Raw genomic sequence first — 21,169 nt, 5'->3', positions numbered from 1 at the left:
GCTTAAAAGATTAGCTACATTAGGTCGATTATAACATCTAAAGCCTGTAATATCAACTAATATCAAGCATCATTTCCATAGTTTTACATATATGTCTTTGAAAAGTTAAGAAGCTAACAGTAGTTTTAAAAGAGTCCGATATAAAAATGCAGTATTTTTCCCACTATGTAATGAATTGCATCAATACCTGTGTGTGATTAGACTGCTATAAAGCAAACCCTGTGTCATATGTTACAGATGATGCAGTGGCAGGCACCATGTGACCACTATTTTGCCTTCAGGGGCTGCCTGTTCAAGGCTCCAGGCTGACTGTCGCACAAGACAAGCACCGGGTAGATAACAGCACTGCTTCTGGAGCAACGCGCATGCATGGTTACTTTTTTTAACACTGTGCACTTTAACAGTTATATCCCATTAATGATGCTTGTTTGTTTCCCTGATTGAGGAGAAACTTGATTAGGATGCACATGCTCATTGACGTGCAGACGTGATCCTACCTGTTTTCACATCCCGCAGTAGGTCAGTTTCCATGATGACTGTACTGAGATATGTCTAAAGGGAACATGTCAGATCGGTGTTAACATCCATAAACATCTCAGCCCTTGTCAGTCCATTTGTGTGTGCATGTAAACACAACATGACACCGGGGTAATTAAACTAGTTATGAGGACTCCAGATTGGTCTCCTTCTGTTTGTTCTCATGTCTGTTTAATCGTTCATTTACTTTACACACTTGTTTGTTTATGCGGCCACTGATCGAATTTGACAAAAGCTCTGATGGAGATAATGCATCCCACCTCTGCCCTGCAGGGCTGCGTAATGCGGCCCCAGGCGAGATGTTTCGCTTTGCTTTTCCCAATCAATACGACTCAAACAATGCGGACTGCATTTTGAAAAGAAAGCGTGATGCACAGCATTCCTGAACAGTATGAACTTCACTTTTAGCTCATAAGATTGAGGATAAAGTTTGTTTCTGTGGTTTTTATCTGGTCTTTTGCTTCACCGCAGTATAACTGATTTTGGGAAAATTTTAATATCATATGACAAACAGTAGACATTACTAAAAGCACACTGATGCAGATAATCCCTCATGAAAAAGTGCTTCATTGGCAAAACTTCTCTATTGTGCAGTTGTTTGACAAAAACTAGAGACCAAAAATAAACAGCAATTTTAATTTGCTTATCCTCTCTCCTACACTACTGGCACTCAGCCTGAAGTGGGCGAAAGAATTTCTGGGTTTTGAAAATTACAGTTGAGGGGACGCTTTAAAAAATAACTAAAACGCATGTTTGCTTAGATACCCTGGAGTTAGCAAACATTTCCAGGACTGCTGATTAACTCTGGGGGTCAGAAGCAAAAAGAAAAACCTTTATGACTTCAAGTAAGCCATGACCAGTTGCTGATGCAGCGATTCCTCTGATTGCACTGTCCCACTCTTGCTCTCACTAAGTGGTGTCTTCATCTGCAGCAGTTTCTGTTTATTAGTTTTAGTGTTTGACATTTTCCCAACGCAACGTCTTATTCAAACAAGCCTGCCCCCGAGCACGCTGCTTTAATCACAAACTCCTCTTTTAAGGTAAATACAACTGGATAGGCTGTCAGATAGGCATTTCACAAAACTGAGCTTGTGGTTGTTAGGTATGGCATTTCAGAAGTGTATGTGCATACGTGCGCGTGTTCGTACGTGTCTGTGTGTGTGTGCGTGTGTGTGTACGTTAGCCCCACTGAGAGCGTTATTACAAAGAGCCAATAGGAGAGAAGGACCACACTCTAGCACATCCTGTTTGACTTGACCTCAGAGGATATTCTCCTTTCCCAAGCAAACAAACCGCCGGGCTTTTGGATCGTACCAACGTCGGAGGGGAAGGGAGGGGACGGGAGCCTGGGGATGTCTCTGGTGGGGAATCAGTGGGTAGAAGAGAGTTTTTGCAAAAGACTTACTGCTTTGCAGAACAGGTTTAATCTGTGAAAAAGCAGACGGTGTGTTTCTAAGTCACCAGCACTGGCTAAAAAACACTCTTCATATGCACGTGATCATAAAATGGTCCAGTAATAATATATACTATTAATTTAATTGAGCATTCTTGGTGTTTGGCAACAGTATGTGTAACAAAATAACCTCAAAGGTTCATTTATTAGCTTTTCTGAGCTTTCAACCACATTTTACGATCGTCTTCCTCAAATGAATGAAGAAAGTAATTAGTGTTAAAAGGAGCAAATTTTTTGCATGAAACTGACTAAAAGGGTAAACAAATCAAAGCAGTTCCTGATTAATATTCTATCAATGAAATAATCAATGGATTCGTGAGTCATTGCAGGATGTGGAAGAAAAAAACACACAGGTAAAGTAGGCTGCCGACAGACCACAGATCAGACACACATCTCACAACTACTATTTCTGGCTGTTCGACGTTTCCTGGTCGATGGGATTTGATCAGCTTATTTTAGGGTCACACCCTTTAAAACTGGACCCTGAATTTAACCAAACCCTTCCTCCATGATGTCACTCAGCCTGCCCCCATCTGACACTATTGTACCACTGACATCCCAGCATTTGTTTTGCTTCAGATATTATGCAAAAAGACGTCTCCTCCTCTCACTGTATCTGATTAATCCATTATTTGGTTAAGTCGCTCCAGCCCACTCCCTCGGTTCTCCCCGTGGTGTTTTCCTCGGCTAACGGTGGGCCAGCTTGGTGCTGCTGCTGCCGGGAGACTATTGGGATTAATGCTGCCGACTGACACTAATCTCATTGTGGTTAAGGCTTTGGAGAGACTGTGTACACCCACTTCACTCTCACTCCTAAACACTCGCATTTGTGGCACCAATCCGCTGGGACATTTATGCCCGAGGAGGGATTTATGTAGTGGATTCTCTCTCTCGCTGCTCATCTTATGGGTGGTTTGATTTGATTTTTAAATGACTGATATATGAACTCTTGAAGAACTACCCATTTAAGATATATATAAAAAAAAGGAGGCAAATAAACACAAATTTGCTTTTGGCGTGTTAAAAAAGAATCAAATCGCTGCAGAATTTGTTCTTTTCTATATCAAACACAGAAAATGAGGAGCAACTGTGCATGAGTTTGGTATTAGCTGTTTCATTCTCTACATGCTCATCATCACTACACTACTCTGTGTCCTTGATCCTGCATGGACCACACACTCATAAATTCAGTCTGAGCATTAATTATCAGCAAGTGGTGTGAGTCCCTCCACTTATCTGAATGAATAATGACGGTTCTGAATGATATTCAGTGCTTTTATCAACTTCAGTAGCTGCTGTCACTAAATTTAGCCTATATAGCCTGTGTTTCCATGGCTACAAGAGTTGAAGTGTGGAGAAGGCAGCGAATGTAAACAATCTATATATTCTGAGATCAGGTCAGTAATCACAGCATGTGCATGTGTCTGAATCATTTCCACCTGGGTCCCATAATACGATCCCACCTAAATGTCATTAACTGACCAGAGTGCTGCATCCAGTTTAGAGGGGCTTTCCAAAATTCTCTCCGTCTGCTTTGACTAATTTCTAGAACAGACATATATTTTTTTATTTCAAATGCAACTGAAATATAAAGTTTCATTCAAATCCCTAAAAATTGTAAAGTCTTTTTACAATTCACTATAATCACAAGTGCTTTGTGCTTGATTTGATTTTCACTAAAAGTGGGCTGAGTGAATTCTGCAAAGCCCCTCTTCAGTTACACTCAAATCCCATCCATTATTTATAGCCTGGCAGCTAAGACAACTTTAATTCTTACCTAACTCTCATTGTGCTTTTCACGACTAAGCTACAAGACAACCTCAAAAAAAAAGCCACGTGTACTCCATGTGAGTTTACTAAACCTCAGCCCCCTCCTCCAGACCGCGATGTTCTCAGAAAAGGTGAGTTGACTTGATGACGACGACAACGGCACCTTCCCCTGGAGTTTGCGGCATGGCTAAACAACCCTGCTGGTTCATGTTGCCGGTGTTCTCGTCGAAAGGCCAGGTCAGTGCTGGTGCACTGCTGTTTGTAGTAAACAGCAAAAAGTCAGAGAAAGGAAAGGAAAGTTCCAAAACAGAGCATGGGGGTGATCATCATCAAGGCAGACAGATGAGATTTAAGGGGCATTATGCTCCTGTGAAGTTCAAACGTCAATAAGGAACTGTTGATGTTGAGTTTTTCCTTGTTTCCGTATGTGACCGGTCAACTAACCTCTGAATCTGCATTAAAATACTAATTCAAGCATTTATCTGCAGCATATTTCAGTTTCTTAAATTAAAACTTTTATTCCGTTTGGTCCCAGTGATAGAAAATTAGAAAGATTTTTTTATTAGCTCAAATACAACATAAAGGACTGCAGGTTTGCGACACTTTACAATATCTCCACATTCATTTGGCTTTCATCAAAGAGAGCAACAATCCCCAAATGTTCGACCTCTGCAGGTCATTTCCTTCACCTGCAGCTGGAGCAAATGAGAACTCCAGAGAGACTCCAATCTGACGGCTGATTTTCTCCCACTTCCTTTCATGTAGGTCACCAGTGACTCCTTAAGGGAGCTCTTTCAGGTGTGGCTCAGGGGGACCCGGTGAACAGCCGGCAACTGAACCTGTGGCTCTTAAGAGCGGGTCATAAATCCACCTTCCTCCTCTGGTCTTACTGCCCACGTCACTGTCAATCTGCTGCAACATATTGGCCTCCCTTCACTTAAATCAAGATTTATAATACTTTTACGGTAAAGCCCAGCTGGACTTCAAACATAAGCTGCACGGAGGAGAGCAAATATCGCCGGGGCCTCCTGATCAATATAACAGGTGTCCCTCTGACCAGCTTAACGGGATCAGATAAATATGTCTGACCGCACAGACATGTAGAATATAGCGCCAAGTCAATCTGCTGTTGTATTACCACAACGTGAAGTCTAAATCTATTTCACCTGCTGCGCTTTTTCCATCACGGGCCTCCAAGTCATGTCTGCAGTTAAGACATGTAAAAACTACAAAGCCTTTAAATGAATCCATGTGTTATCAGACAACAGCAGAATGTGGAACTTCCTTCTTATCACTGTCTGCAGCCTAAAGAGCCTAAAACTGAACCTGGTCTGGCTTTATGTCTACAGAGATAGATTATTGATTATAGATTATTAGATTAAGAAGCAACAACTACTCCAACGATGAGCGAACAGTGTTCAGACTGATCTTCTTGTTGCATAAGATTTTGCACAATAACAAGTTCTTCAGTGTCAGTTAATTCTTCAGAACCCATATGGTCAAATTTGAAGATGAAGTCCTTGATATTCCCTGTTTCCACTAATTATGAGACTCTCTCTCTTAAAACATTGTTTCCACTAGTCTGACAATTACTGTGGTTGAACCTTTTCTTAATTTGTTTTTCATTTCAAGTTGTATCGCAGATGTGTTCACATGTACACCAGCTTTCACTCGTCTTTTTCAGATGACTCATAACCAGCTGAAAATGGTGACGATGATGGTGATAAAACGAGCGGCTGACGTCATGGCAGCATTCTTCCTTCATATTTAATGCAGCAGCATTCTCCACATTCCACCCACAACAATAGATATTCTCCTGTCCGCTCTCTCGCCAATCAACCTGTTTATGCTTCCTTGTCAGAAGATCACGGTTTATTCACGAGAGCCGCCCAGAATGGTGAGAACAGGAACTTTCTCAGCAGCGTCCCTCGAATCCACAAACAGCCGGGAAGGCGTGTATGCGGCAGGCGGAACAATCTGAAGTGGACCTGCAAAACCCGCAGTTTTTTTTCCCCTCTGGTGGGACCGAGGCGAAAGGGGAAGCAGAGGAGACGTGAGACGAGATGCTGTCTTCATCTTCTGCGACACCCACACACGGGCTCGTGCACGCACATCAAAGCTCTCGGAGGAAGACTGGAGTATGAACTGAAGTCTGCTAGGGTCAGAGCCCGCTGCGTTGCTGGAAAGCAGAGAGCTTTGATGCCACATCTTAATACATGCAGGGTCCCGGCCCGTGGTTTAGTGAATGGGTCCGAACAGCATCGGTATGAGCCGCACCAGAGCAGTTGGTTTGTTGTCGGCTCCAGTTGCTGCCTGGCATTCGGTGTAATAATACAACGCTTTTTCAGCGAGGCATGTTATAAATAAAACCACAGAAAGCATCTGTTGACAGCGGCTCAGCTCTCCCTCAGCTCCTCCAGTGGAAATGCTGGCGACTGTAGGCACCATGCAACATGTTTTAAAGCCTATAACCGGTGCTTTACTCTTTGTATTGTTTAAATTGTGCTTCACAAAGCACACAGTTCTCTGAAAAGAGGCCATTAAGATAAATTAAAATGTGAGATGTGTGTCTGGTGCAAACAGCACAATAAAAGCAGAGGCCATCTGACAGCGTTATGATAAAGTATACCCAGCGTGGATGGTTTGTTCCAGCTGTGTGGAAAAAAACATACGGCTCACATGTCATTCACTGTTCCTCATGGTGAAGAGAGTTTTGTGTTATCAGCTGCGCTCACCTTTTAAACCTGCTATAAACTGCAATTGTCGCCCTTTTTTTATGGCAGATCCATGGTAGCTGGACTGGAGACATACGGCTATAAAGGGAGATAAGCTGGGTAATATTCACCATTAGAAACCATTACTGGCAGCACAGACGGTGCAATAATGAGGGTAAACCTGAAATCACAACTCAATTCACCCACCCAGGACAAAAAACAAACATGTTAAGTGCAGATGAATAATGTCGCTGTTTAGTACACAGGCAGGCTGTTTTCAGCTATTTATCCAAACCTGACTGCACTTAACCAGCACCCGAAGATTCTGCTTTCAGTCTGAGATTTCCTTTGCTCAAATCACAAAGAATCACCAACACTGTAAAGTCAACAAGTGACAGAATCAGCAGGCCGAGGGCATATAGACACAGAGAGGAGCCGAATGGCACGCAGCCCCGCCGAGCCCACGCCATTGTGTCTCTGTGGACCCATTGGAGACACAACAGGTGTGTCAATATGACAAGCATTCAACCAACCCGCTGCGCCTGCCCCACATAAACACTGAATAAATATAGATGCTTTCCATTTTCACTCTCAGCGGTGCACAGCTACCGTACGAAAACAACAGATGAAACGCAAACATTCAGAGATCATGCAGAGTTCAGGATTTTTGCAGCTGTCCATCATCTTTCTTGTATCGACCGTGAACTCATGGATAATTCACGCCGAGGAGGGACGGCGAGATCGTTTGCATGCCTGTTACAACTTGCAAAATTCAAACCACAAATTAGTCAGACAATAACAATTGACTAAAATGAGTGGTTGTCTGTATTCTCTTCGAGTTCATTAGATGAGGTTTTCATATCTTTGTATGATACTTTTAAACATAATTAACATAAAACATTAGATGCACAGTTGCAGAGTTCATAACACTAGTAAAAAGTGCAGCATTATTCAGTGTTTTGGTACTGTATCCTCTTCATGTGGAATAACTGTGGGCAAACCATGCTGCTGCGTGATATTTCCAGTTCCTTACAACATGGGAAATAACACATCCTTCTGCATGTTATTACAGGGATTACTGTAGTCCTTCTCCACAAACGCACGGCCGATGCCAAACAGAATTTAGATGAACAGGTTGGAGAAAATTGGCTTGTCCCCTCCGCGAACAGACGATACAAAACGGTGCGTCGGGCTGCCAGTCTCCCACCAGATGGTAAACGAGAGAGACACGGGCGATCGAATAACAAATACAACCAATCAGATTCGCAAAAACAAGCCATGGACGTGGGGAAAAACGCTGAGGAAGAGCGATTATTCGTCAGATTTTCATACAATTCAAACCCTTTACCACAAGATGTGTGTCATTTAATTTGATTATATGGAATTTATCTGATCCCCTCCCTTTAATTCTTTTAGAAGCTATTTCCTTTTGCAGTGTTCCGCCTTGCATTCATTTATGAGAGGCAGAAAATTAATTAATTTAAGAAGGTACGGAGGGGCTCATTTATTTCATCATTCTGGGTCGTTTAGCCTGAACGGTGTTTAAGAGTGTGTGAAGTTATTTGTCAAACTGATTCAGGGATGGAGAAACTGTCAGTTTATTCGTCGCGCGCATCAATGCTGTCAATTTCAGGCCGTCAAATGAAATCTTTTATCTCAGCCCGGGAGCCCCGCTGCGCGCGACCCTGTGTCATTCCTATTAGCTGTTAAAGGCGACAGGGGAGAATAACCCAATTTTACGGATGCAGTTGAGAGAGAGAGAGAGGGAGAGAGAGAGAGGGTGAGAGAGAGCTCATTTGCATACAGCTGAATAGCTATGTCTCCCGTCCCGCACATTACACCCGCATGAGGGCGAGAGAGGGACACGCGCCGCAACAATAGGAGGCACGCTGCCACTAAACCGTAAAACGCACGGGTGGGCATGAAGGGGCACACGCCACCAAGGAGATGCAGCACACCCAAAATAACATACTAGGAAAAAAAGGGACAAGGCCTACAGGCCTAACAGAGACAGTCAAGAAAGTGAATTTCAACGTCAGCAGCGATTTTTCTTGTTTTCTTTTAATCGCATTTCTAGTTTCAGTGTTTGTGATACGACCCGAGGGAGAGACGCGTATGACCCCGCGGAGAGCCAGGGCTCTGGAAGCGGCTCCGACGCTGCAGCGAGGGCTAATTAAGCGTGCAATTGAGTGGAACCGAGGGCAAACGGGCGCGATGGAGTAATTGAATTCCTGCTTTCTATTCTCGAAGTTTCGGCTCCCCTTCGTTGCCCTTACTCACTGTCCACAATGTGTAAATGTGCGTCCGGCGTATTGTGCGCTAAAAATAAGCCAACAGATGTTCGGGCTTGTTAATAATCGCCCAGTATCCATGGTGGTCAGTCTGCACAGTGCCAGTGGGTATTAAATCTGGATAATTGTTGTTGGGCTGGAAGGGAAGGGGGTTGAATATGTAGAGTGGGCGGCGTCGGGGGAGTGATTGACAGTTTATGTAATGAGCAGCGCAGTGCAAGTCTATATATCTGGGAGGGGACACACTACGGTTCATTCACGAGTAATAAGACGAGTGATGAGCCCGTGGCGCACTGACGCACCGAGATCAGCACCAAAACAAGCTCCGAGCCGCGCACACGCCGCGGAGTGACCATTGTGGAGTACAGTACCGTGCGAGGAGGGGGCGCCTGCTGACAGACACAAGCACGGCTGTGGATATTGGTCTTCCCTCACCTTTGGATAACTTGGAGATTGGGAACGCTTTCTCTGGACGCTTTTGACGCACGACAACGAGGAGCTACAGGAGGACTCCCTGGGAGTGAAGAAGGATTTATATTTTAGAGATTTTTTTTTCTTCCATTTGTTTACCTTGGTGTAAATACTTTGGAATAGGAAGGTTTTGCTGCTTCATTAGCTGGTGACGCGGCTGCCCTGGAGAAGCGAGAAGGATGGCAGCCTGGTTCACCTTTACCATCGCATTCAGCACCACGTTGATATCACAGGTATGGAGGATAATGCATCTCCTGCGACCTCGACAGATGGAGAGCCACTTGTTTTCGTTTTTTTTTTTTAAAAAAAAAAAGAATAAGCTATGTAACCGCACCGACGTGTTCCTAAACCATATCTCCTTCTCTTTTAGGTATTTGGATCCGGTGTTTTTGAGCTCGATCTCCACGAATTTAAAAACCACAAAGGGCTGCTGGCGAACGGAAACGCGTGCAAACCCAACTGCAGGACTTATTTCAGAATTTGCTTGAAGAACTATCAGGCTGTGGTCTCGCCAGGTGACTGCATCTTTGGAAGTACAATGACAGCAGTGCTGGGGGCAAACTCTTTCAGCGCCAGGGACAGTGGCACTTTACCCAGGCCCATTCAGATACCGTTCAACTTCGGCTGGCCGGTAAGAGCTCGGAGCAGTGCGCCCACTTTGTTTTATAGCAGCGAGCGCTGTTGTGTTGTTTCAGGGAGCTGCTGTGCATTTTGGGAGCGCACCGGTTATTGGTCGGCTCACCTAATCCACACCATTAGGTAACACTCAGTCGACAAACAGATTGGACCGCTACGACGTCGTTCACTTCAAAATCCAGAAGGCCATGCAATTAAATGTGCCATATTTCTTCTCAACAGTCAGCTGTCTGTCAAACGAATAGTTAAAGGAACGATGCAAGCTTTCCACCTAAATTGTGAGCTCTGTGAGAAATAACAGCCCAGTTAATTAACTGCATGTGTTTTCTCCTTAGGGGTCATTTTCATTAATAATTGAAGCCTGGCATTCACCTTATGGAAATCTACCTGTAGGTAAGTGCGGCATTTGTTACCACAGGAGGGAGCTCTGTCTGCACAGTTCACACATACACACCAGGCTCTACTTTCCCATTTTGCACAAATACATACGACAAGAAAAAGAAAGAAACAGGAAAAAATGAGGCTATTAAACTACAGCTCAGTCACTCAACATGTTCTTCTGCACCTCTTGTTAATTGTGCACGATTTCACACATTTTCACGCCTATTCACTCTTTTGTTATGAACTTCAGAACACCTTTTTCATTCTTATACCCAATACAATTGAACTTCCTCTGGTTTATTTTTGGCGTGGGAAAGAGCTGTGGGCTTTGGTGAGAATACGCAGTGCCTGCCAAAAACCCCTGACTACATCTTCCTGTATTTTACACCTTACTCTGTTCCGCCCTTTGGAAGAGGGGACTGGGCCTGGGAATGTTTTTGCTGACGGAAAGAAAGAGGAAATTTCGACCTGAGTTTATCTTTCATCTAAGCTGTATGGGATTTGATAAGGGATGCAGCTTGGTGCTGGGCAGATTATTAAAGCGAAAGTGAATGACTTTTGAACCCACGAGCCATTTATGATGCAGCTCTTGACATGAAACCATAATCATCCCAGAACATAAGCCTAAATATCCTCCATTAAATCTGACTTCCTCCTCCTTCTCTTTTTTTTCCTCTTTCAGATACCAACAACCCAGACTTTTTGATTAGCTTTTTTGCCATCCAAAGGCAGCTGGGTGTAGGGACTGACTGGTCTCAGGATATGCAGACTGGAAAACAGACGGAGCTCAGATATTCTTACCGGTTCATCTGCAACGAAAGCTACTACGGAGAAAGTTGTTCGAAAAAATGCACGCCCCGGGACGACCGATTCGGCCACTACACCTGCAACCGCGATGGGCAGCTATCCTGTCTGCCTGGCTGGAAGGGGAAATACTGCGAAGAACGTAAGCAATCAGCTCAACATCTTCTGTTAGGCCTGTTCCCACCTGAATGGTGTGTTGTGTGTCAACAGTGTGGTCTTGCTCTCTTTCAGCACATCTGTCACTCCACAGTGGAGTTTTGTTTTTTTAACATTAGAGGCTCATCCAGATGTTTGCAAATGACTTATAGATAGTGGAATCTGTTTGGGCCTAGCTGTGGAGCTTGGCAGGATAAGAGCACTTGGGTGGACAGTTCTTACCTTAAAAGAGTTGTGAGTCCTGTGAGGCCTCCTCATGCTCCTTTGCCCTTCATCATTATGGTTTAGTTCCTATAGAGAGAAAAAAGATGTGAGCATGCACAAGATATGAATAGTTATTAAGTTGTAAGATTACCCATAGGTCGTCATTTTAAGGCCACACAATGAGGACTATAACAAGGTATGATGTAATGATATCTGGCAGGCCTGCTAGGCAATTTTGGTGTAGAATGCATTTTTCAGGGGTATTTGCCTCATATAATCTGTAATCGTATAATTCTGATGTGTAACTGTTTGTGGGTTTGTGAACACTCATTGAATATGGGCTGAGGGACAGACGGCTTAGCATGACAACAGGCACATTATACTTGTGCAAACCCACTTGGCCAAATCATAGACCAACACTCCCATGTTTTGGACAGCCCTGAATGGCCCTATGAGGAGGCCCGATGCCATTTGGCTCCACAATACCAAGGGCCCTTTTCACCAAAACAAATTAATCAAAGAGTAGATTGGAAGGAGGCACCGTGAGAGTAATAGTTACCATGTGCTGGATATGTGACCACATGGGTGACAGCGGATCTGTCATCCATGTCACTTGGTGGTGAAAGAGAAATTGGCATGTGCTATTTTGACTGTGGCGCCAAATTCTAACCAGATGGGCTCACGTGTTGCAATTACAGACACATCAATCCTGGGTGACTACAGAAAATATACATGAGAAAGATAGATTGGACATCTTTCAGACACTATAATTTCCTCGCTCCCTCACACTCCCATACATCAGTTTAAACAAGCCTGCTCGTTTGGAGGGAGGTTGAAGAAACTCAGTTTTTAAGCACAATGAAGCAGAAACATTGGACATTTTGTCAGCAATACTTAACTGCTAAACTGCTGCTTTACTGCTAAAATCACCCTAATTAAACTCAAAACAAATGGTTAGCGCTAATGAGCACAGCTGTAAGGGCTAAATGATTCAAATTAGCTTACACAGGTGTGCCTTTACCTGGCGCTTTCTTACGCTTTCTGTCGAAAGGAAGTCACGCCTGCAGTAGACCTTTGAATGTGTGTTAATTAAAAAACACACACACACTTCTTGTACGTTCATAAAGTAATGAAGCGCGCGTGCCCGGTAACTTAATCCGCAGGCTGGGAGGCGGGTGGGGGCGCGCGGGCACTGATAGGAGGAGCCCGGCCGACTGCACGCGCCAAGGTTAATCGCGGCATTATTATCCGCCACGCGCCATCGATGTTTAGTCCCTTCCATTGTTGAGCGCGCGGTTGTAGCAGCTGCAAATATGGTTCTGGCAGACCACAAACAACAATAGTGACAGCTGTCTGCTATTGAGAGCGAGCATCTGTTCTGGACTAAACCGGCCGCTTACCGTCAGCCGCCTGATATGCTGCCCCGCGAATCAGTGTCATGCAAGACCGGTGCACTTAAAACAGGACAAACAAACCCGCCACCGACCCCCCCCCCACACACACACACACACACACACCCCATGCGGCGGCTGGGGGTGTGGCGGACAGGTTTAGATCAAATGGAGGCTTCTGAGGAAAGTTGAGACAGATTGAGGCCTCATGTATTTCAACAGAGAGGCTATTTCAAGAAAGTGGGAGCTCTGTAACCTTGGTTGTTGTTATCGAGCATGAGGGGCTCCTCTCATGTTATTCTAACAGTATCAGGATCAATTTGACTTCTTACTTGGTATTTTTTTTAACAGTTTGAAAGTTGTGGGATATGTATATGCTGTTTTTTTCTGTGTTTTACAATCCATAAATAAAATCAATCAACATTCACCAAGGCACAGTTATGCCGAGACAACCAGATTGGAGAGCCTCAGACTGACTATTTGTTTTTTTCCTCTCTTTCTCTGTAGCTATCTGTCTGGAGGGCTGCAGCGAGAGGAATGGAAACTGCTCCAAACCGGGCGAGTGTGTGTAAGTATCAATAATTATGAAGTGTCGAAATAGGTGTCGGCTGTAGGAAGGAACACATATGGGAACGGTGCACGGAGAGCTTTGGCTGCTCTGAGATCCGTCTTCATTTTCGAGCATGTTGTCATATTAACATCAGCAACTCTGTCTCCTGCAAATTTCGTTTATATACAACGAAACCAGAGCGATGTTTCATCCTTTGAAGACTCACACAGGCTATTCTTGCCTCCATGGCATTTATGAAGAGACGCTGACATTCACTAAATCAACATCATTTGGGTCTATTCCCTCTCGCGTCTCCCTGCGTCACTCGCTGGCTTCTCCGCTTCCCATGTTCCTGTCTTGTCGCTGCCCTGTCTCACTCACTCACTCACCAGCGAGCAGAACTCACACGCACAACGCATACGTGCTCGCTGTGAGAAATTCCTCCTGAATCCGCCGCTGCCCTCTTTTTAGACACGAATCCATCATTCCCACCGCCTAAAACGGACCCAAATTGAGGTTAAACCCTTCAGACACCCAACACCGTAGAGCTGCGCCCATGCCTCTGCTCGCTCAGCGAAAAATGCTGGAACCTTAAAAGTACATCTTAAGCCCCGCAGTCTCATGCTTCGACAAGGCTGAGAAATAGATATTCATGGGAAACAATCAGATGAATGACTTTGACTGTTGGCTGGCTGACAGAAATCTGTAAAGTAATATTTCACCTTTGTATTAATACTTCATCATTATTTTTCCTTAATATACTCTGCATACCTACATGATTGTTAGATCCCAAACATCTGGCGGTCCTAAAGTTTCGGCATTTGTTTGCAATGTCGTCAAAGCTTTTATTATGTGTAATAACTGATGTGTAATGACGTAGTGGGGTTCAGCATGATCCCCAGTGCTGATGCATGATGTCACTTTGCCTTCTGAGAAAAAAAAAATCACTTTTGATTTCTCGGTTTGCACAATGGATTTAAAGGAGCATTTAATGACTGTATCTAACTGTGGCGCAGCTATTAATGTCCTGCTACCTGATTGATGACTGATTTCATATTGTAGCCACCAGCTAAGCCATGACGGGGCTGTAAAACATAGAGGTCCACCCTCGAAGTCAGCTCTTTGCACATGTGATCAAATAAAGCTGAATTACTAGATTCTTATGTGTTATTCGTGGAAAGGAATGAGCGATTAATCAGAGAACCTGTTTTGTCGTTATGCAGATGCAGAGACGGCTGGCAGGGCACGTTCTGCGACGAGTGTAAGAAGTACCCGGCCTGTAAGCACGGCACCTGCCAGCTGCCATGGCAGTGTAACTGTCAGGAGGGCTGGGGAGGCCTATTATGTGACCAAGGTACACCACACAACTTGGACCACTGCTGCTGTTCCTTTTTAAAAGATGTTCTCGTATTACTTGCCCGCTGTTTTCATTCGAATTAACTTGAAAGCATTAGTAAATTAGGTTTCCTCTGAAGTGTTCCATTCATAGCCCCGTGCACATCCGGGGTAGACAGGGTTAGGGTTCTCTCCCTCTGCAGGCTCCCTGTAAACAAACACTCCTCTCTCCCCCCAGATCTGAACTTCTGCACCCATCATCATCCCTGTGTGAATGGCGCCACCTGTATGAACACAGGACAGGGAAGCTACACGTGTACATGCCTGCCCGGTTTCACAGGGGTCAACTGTGAGCTGGAGATGCAGGAGTGTGACAGCAACCCCTGCAGGAACGGAGGGATATGCACAGTAGGTTCCAAACACATACATCTCTGCGTTCTAAGTGTTTTGGCTCTATGTTCTGCCCGGCCAACTAACGTTTCCCTTTCTTTTTTCCAACCTCCCCCACAGAATTTGGAGAGCGGCTACATGTGCACATGTCCCCAAGGTTTCGAGGGTTCCCACTGTGAGCACAGCCTGCTGACGTGCGCCGATTCCCCCTGTTTCCACAGTGGCAAATGCTGGGAGAAGGACAATGGCCGCAGCTACATGTGCGAGTGTCCCCGCGGCTACACCGGACTCAACTGCGAGAAGAGAGTGGACAAGTGCACGTCGCTTCCCTGCGCTAATGGTACAGTCTTCCTCCCCTCTTTGCCCCCCTTTCTGAACTTCCCCTCGCTCTTTCTCCCCCCTTCAAATTCCTGCAACTGGAAGCAGTGAGGAACAACAGGAATTGGTGGGAACTTGGTGTCTATTGTCCTGCGTATAAACACTCGGCAGCTCAGAGCAGGAGCTTGTAAATGTTGCCACAGCTCGCTGCGGTTGTTGATGAAAGGGGACAAATATCCAGCGCAGCTCGATTTCTGTCTTCGTGTAAACACTGAGGGTTCTGGGATTGGTCTGCGTTGGGAGAACAATACACAGATCTGTGGTCACACTGTGGGTTTGATGGCGATGTGTGAACTGAGGGGGCCTCGTGGGGGGTTTATGAAAATCATGTTTCTGATTTTGAAATGTCTTGATGTTGCAGTTGTTGATACTAACCGTCCTCCTCTCCTCTTCTGTAGGTGGTCTGTGTCTGATCCACGGTGGCATGCGGGTGTGCAGCTGCCGAGCGGGATTTACCGGCCAGCGTTGCGAAATCAACATCAACGAGTGTGCCGGGAACCCCTGCCTCAATGGCGGCACCTGCCAAGACCGAATCAACGACTACACCTGCGTCTGTCCTGCGGGCTACGGCGGACGCAACTGCGACAGAATCCTGGATGAGTGCTCCCTTCGGCCCTGTCTCAACGGGGGTCTCTGCACGGGGGGCGGTGGGCCGGGCAAGCCCCCGGCAACCTGCGTCTGCACGTCAGGCTTCACCGGGCCTCGCTGCGAGTTCTTCGCCGCCGTCACCTCTCCGGTGACCAAAGGAGAGATCCAAGACGGCTTCCAGTGGGCGGCGGTTTCTCTGGCCGTGGGGCTGGTGGCGCTGCTCGTGCTGTTGTGCATGGTGGGCTTGGCTTTGAGGCACATCCACAGGCAGGCCCAAAGAGAGAGGGGAGACACGGAGACGATGAACAACTTGTCCAACGTGCAGAGAGACAACCTGATCCCGGCGTCCCAGCTGAAAAACACCAACCAGAAAATCGGCCTGGAGGTGGACTGCGAATCAGAGAAATCGAACTTTATCCACAAAAACTATCACTTGGACTCTTACAACTCGAAATCAAAGGAGTTCAAGGATGAAAAGTCACAAGAGGATAAAAGTCTTATTTATGACAAATGTTTAGAAGACAAAATGCCCTTGAGTCGAATGTACAGGTAAGAGGAACCATGTTCACACTGCTTGTACTAAACTGTAATTCGGGACATATGATAATCTGTGTCACAGGGAAACTTCCATAGATCTCCTCTAATTATCATCTTGATACAGTGTGGAAATTAATGTTGATGAGCACTACCACTCACGCACCAGTCACTTGTTTGAGCCCAGCTTGGAAACGACACATTCCTCATTCACACGGAGTTTATATGTATTTGCCTCAGTGTATGTGTGCGTGCCGAATGCATAGCTCTGCCATGTGCTCCACGTCTGTGTTAACACAAAGTGTGATTTGTGTTTGCAGTGAAAAGCCAGAGTGTAGGATATCAACGATATGTTCCTCAAGAGACTCCATGTACCAGTCGGTATTCGTTATAGCGGAGGAGCGGAGGGAATGCGTCATAGCGACTGAGGTGAGCCAAAACAAAATCGCATCTTCATCAGCATCCTGTCGTCCCAGGTCCGCCGTCCCTCACTGGTGCACCAGTGTTTGTGACGGGGGATGATGCCCAATCAGCAGCATTATTGTTTTCTGTAAATTACACCGGCTATTCTTTATCTTGGCCATGCGGTGACCCAGAGTCCAAACTTATGCTGATTCCTCACACATGTTTGGCTCGGCCTGGTCTCGAAGGTGCTATGTTTTACTGCTGTGGCATTTCGTGGAATTTTTAAGATGTTCATTTCCAAAGAAAATATAATGTTGATGCTGGAGCACACGACCTATGATAGTTCAAAAAGCGCTGTGAAAACAATTTGGGATTATTCTGTTATTCCATTTTGTTGTATTCCCACTATAATTTCTTTCTCTCCTTTTTCCCCCCCTGTAGGTATAAACTGTGAGGGGTCTGAAAGCGAGGGAAGGAGGACAAAGACACAATCGAGGCAGAATATCATATTCTGGATTGTTTACAAATGCTGAGAAGAGACTGGAGATTGTTTAAGATGTCCACTGCTGCTCTGGAACACTTGAGAACTGGAGAGGGCAGAAACCTCTGCTCTGCAAAACAAAAAAAAAAGAAAAACGAGAACTGAGAAACTTCATGTTGACCGAGTGTTTGTATGCAAACCATGTACAGTGAAGGACCTCTCTCAGTTGTGACAATGGTTGAACGGACTGGCGAACAGACTGACTACACAAGGTGTGAAGACTGACAGAGCATCGGTGAAATATTAATTTATAATCTCGGCCATCCTGGACAGTAGAAGGAGGTGAAGGTGGATCATTGCCCCTCGTATCTGACCCGGCCTTGTGTGATAATCATGACTTTGACAGCCAACCAATCAATAAAAAAGGTGCCTAAGATTTGACCCCTTCAGCCCCGCCCAGCCCCGCCCCTCCCCACACACACACCTCACTCCTGCCATCTTCGCCTGCTATGCAAGACTCAGGGTCGAGACGAGTGAACTCACCCACCGTCACAATCCAACCTCACAAACACTGAGAGCTATGAATGTCTGAAACTAATCTTCAACTGTCAATCACGTGAAAATGACTGGTTGGACTTTTCCATGCAATGGTGAAGATTGTATGCAGCCCAAATTCACTAGAAGCCTTAAAAGAGGGGGTTTGAATGCTAAATGTGTGCCCTTGTCTGTTCTTGGATCATTTGCACTACAAACATAAATCGGGGAAAATACCTTTTAATCAACAGGGATTCGAAGAGAAAACCACAGGAGCGCGATAGTCAGTGCCGTGCCAGCAAGATCCAAGAGAAAGGAAAGGTTTGCATAGAAATGTTTTCATGCAGCCCAACTGAGAAAAAACAAAGAGACTCAAAACAAGGAGAAAAGACTGTCACACCACTGCCTGCCTATAATAAATTTCAAAAATACAGAACCAATAATGTAATTTTTTAAAGTGATTATTTCCAGAGTTTAATTTAAATATGACACACTGCTCTTTATATGTTTTATAATATTATTTTGTATATAATGCATATTTATAAGGACCAAACTTCTGAAGAATAAAACTTCCTTGAAAACTGTGTTTAATTTGATGTCAGTACATGGAAATGGAAATTATTTTTGAGGTTGTTTTTGAATAATGAAATTGAGTACAAATGATGATCCGATGTGTCTTGCATTTATTTTCTTTATCTGGGCTTCATTCGAGGGGAGATTGTTGAAGCTTGGGAAATTTCATCATGTACTCAATTTACTGTATATGCTCAGTTAGACCTTAAATTGTGAGCAGGTTTATGAATATGAAATCCAGCTGCTCCCCTACACGCACACATCATCATTTATTGGTTTGGACATTAGATAGAGACACACAGCCCCCTGACTGTGGCATCACTACTTCGAGTGATTCCTGGAAACGCCTTTGGCTCCCGCCCCGCTCACCCACCCCTCGTTCTCTCTCCGGCCCTAAATTGGCTTGAAATTCAAATCCGTTTCCACGGATACCACCCCCTCAAGCTGGAAATGGCGAAACAAAGCCAGGCGCGGGGCAAAGGGGAACGCGCCCCACCCCACCCCACCTCTCATAATGCTCGCACACACGCGTACGCGCACACACACACGGCCAACCAAACAGATGCCGTGGGGGGAGCACAGAGTGAGTCTGTAGTGCCATAAAAACAGCAGCATATGCCAGGCCTCTCGCCCCGTGTGCATGACACACAGAGTGCACAGACCTCCTCCCATAAAAAAACACACTCGAGCACTTACAGGCTCCCCAACTGCCTGCCTCCGCTTCAGGGTTAAGAGCAATATTTCAATGCCCGGTTCTGCACACTACCCACTCCTGCAAACAAAGCTGGGGGAGAGGGCCTGGCACTGGGGCTGTCACCAGAGGGGAGGGGAAACCAGATGGGAGCCAGTGGATCTGCTGTGAATCCACATAAATAAAAAGGAGAAAAATGAACTTGTCAGAGCAATCTGGTCACTCTTATTGCCCTTTGAGATATCACCCACGGATCAGTCGTAAAATAATCGCCCCAGCGTGTCTGAAAATCCACTTGAGATAAAATGTGTCGCCCGCATTATCAAATTCAAACTGCCTCCAGTTAGCAGAAACGCTGCGACAGTCAACAGCCCCTAATCAGCGGCAATCAACACTCTGCAGAGGATCTGGATGGCTTTTCCCTCACACACATCCTGTTAGCCTGTTGACCTAGGCATCTTCATCTAAAGGCTTGTGTTGTTGTGTGTATGTAAAAAAACACATTTGGGGGGAAAAAAAAGGGTGTTTCCGGCCTGGCTCAAGACAAACATACGTGTTATCACAACGATTTGTCATGTAGTTAAAGCCCCCCCCCCCCCCCATGCTTTGGTCTGTTATTTGACCCAGTCTGATAGTACTTAGAGTTTCTTCCCACCGTCATCATACTCACACCTACACGCAGACACACACAGTCGTTCACACTTGATCGCAGTGGCAAACACATGCTAGGGTTTTGCTCTTTGGCCCCTGAGTCTCCATAGCATGGCCAGGCATTTTCATTGTGTTATAATCACAGCATCCTGTTTGTGACCCTGTGACATCAGTTCCTGTTTCCTCCCTGATTAAAAAAATGCAGAACATGCTGGCGCGGGCCAACGGTTTTTCTCACGCATCCCTTTCTTCACCGCTCGCTCAGATGACTTTGGGCTTTCAGGAAACAACCGCAAAACAGGCGAGAGCGCAGACCAGCACGCTCATCAGCACTATTTATTCCGAAGAAGGAAGAGGGGGAAATCTGCGATATTGATGTCATGAATGGAGAATCAGGAAGCCAATTTGAAATTCAAATCTTCCTATCTCTTCACAAGGAATGTGGCAGTCCCTCCACACAACGCTTGTGATCAGGAGTGCAAAACTGCTACTCAGCTCTGGCTTCCCTTTTCATTGCTGCAACTCATTTCATTTAAAGTCCCATTTGCCTCCTGACTATGCATGTTTTTGAGCATGGATGTGCAGGCAGATAACACTCACATCATGATGCTGTTACTCTGCTGCAGCTGTCTCATTAATTAACACTAGGTGTCAGTAAAAAACCCACACACAGGAAATAAGCAGTCAGGACGTGCCAAAATAAAGCTGCAGGTACACTCAAGATCAAAGCAATATATAGCGGAACAGCAGCGCATAAACCTACACATGTTGAGCATTGATCCATTAATTCAGAGAAACCAGCTGGAAGAATTTGAGAAACAATCCAAAGCACACACACACATGTGTGTTATGGATGTTTTCATGCAAGCAACTACTCAAAGAACAGCCTCCGCCTTCAGTGCAGCAGGAGTGCCAAATGCAGCCTGTCCTAAACTTCATATGAGCCGAGAATAGAAACAAGGGGAAATGATGGCAAAGTCCACACAAGTTACTGCATAAGGTTAATATTTTAGTCTGGGGCTTGAGTGGTGATCTAAATACATTAGCTAGATAGCAAAGACAACGAGGTGAATATTTGAGAAATCGACGGGTCAAAACATCGAATCAGCGCACTAGATTAGATTACGGGCAGTGCTGTCAGCGTGGCTTAGCCCGGAGATACTGTAGCAGCAGGCTTGAGCAGTGGATGGACATAAAAGGCCACGGCATAATGGGATGGAAGCTTGTGCATGACACAGGGTCGCTCAAAGG

The 21,169-nt window shown here is 45.3% G+C and overlaps 1 protein-coding gene across 1 annotated transcript; it reads left to right on the top strand.

Moving 5' to 3' along the window:
• Positions 1-9,036: 9,036 nt before the first annotated feature.
• On the top strand, positions 9,037-18,669 carry dll4 (delta-like 4 (Drosophila)). Its single transcript, XM_041958312.1, has 11 exons — positions 9,037-9,469; positions 9,607-9,867; positions 10,208-10,265; positions 10,936-11,199; positions 13,316-13,376; positions 14,582-14,712; positions 14,932-15,101; positions 15,204-15,423; positions 15,860-16,598; positions 16,904-17,012; positions 17,430-18,669. The coding sequence occupies exons 1-11, from the start codon at positions 9,416-9,418 to the stop codon at positions 17,433-17,435; spliced, it is 2,073 nt and encodes a 690-aa protein (XP_041814246.1). The 5' UTR covers positions 9,037-9,415; the 3' UTR covers positions 17,436-18,669.
• Positions 18,670-21,169: the final 2,500 nt, after the last annotated feature.

Source organism: Chelmon rostratus, chromosome 18 (assembly GCF_017976325.1).
Source record: "Chelmon rostratus isolate fCheRos1 chromosome 18, fCheRos1.pri, whole genome shotgun sequence".
Lineage (NCBI taxonomy): Eukaryota > Metazoa > Chordata > Actinopteri > Chaetodontiformes > Chaetodontidae > Chelmon > Chelmon rostratus.
The sequence above is the reverse complement of the archived record's forward strand: the minus strand, read 5'-3'. Positions and strand labels throughout refer to the sequence as shown.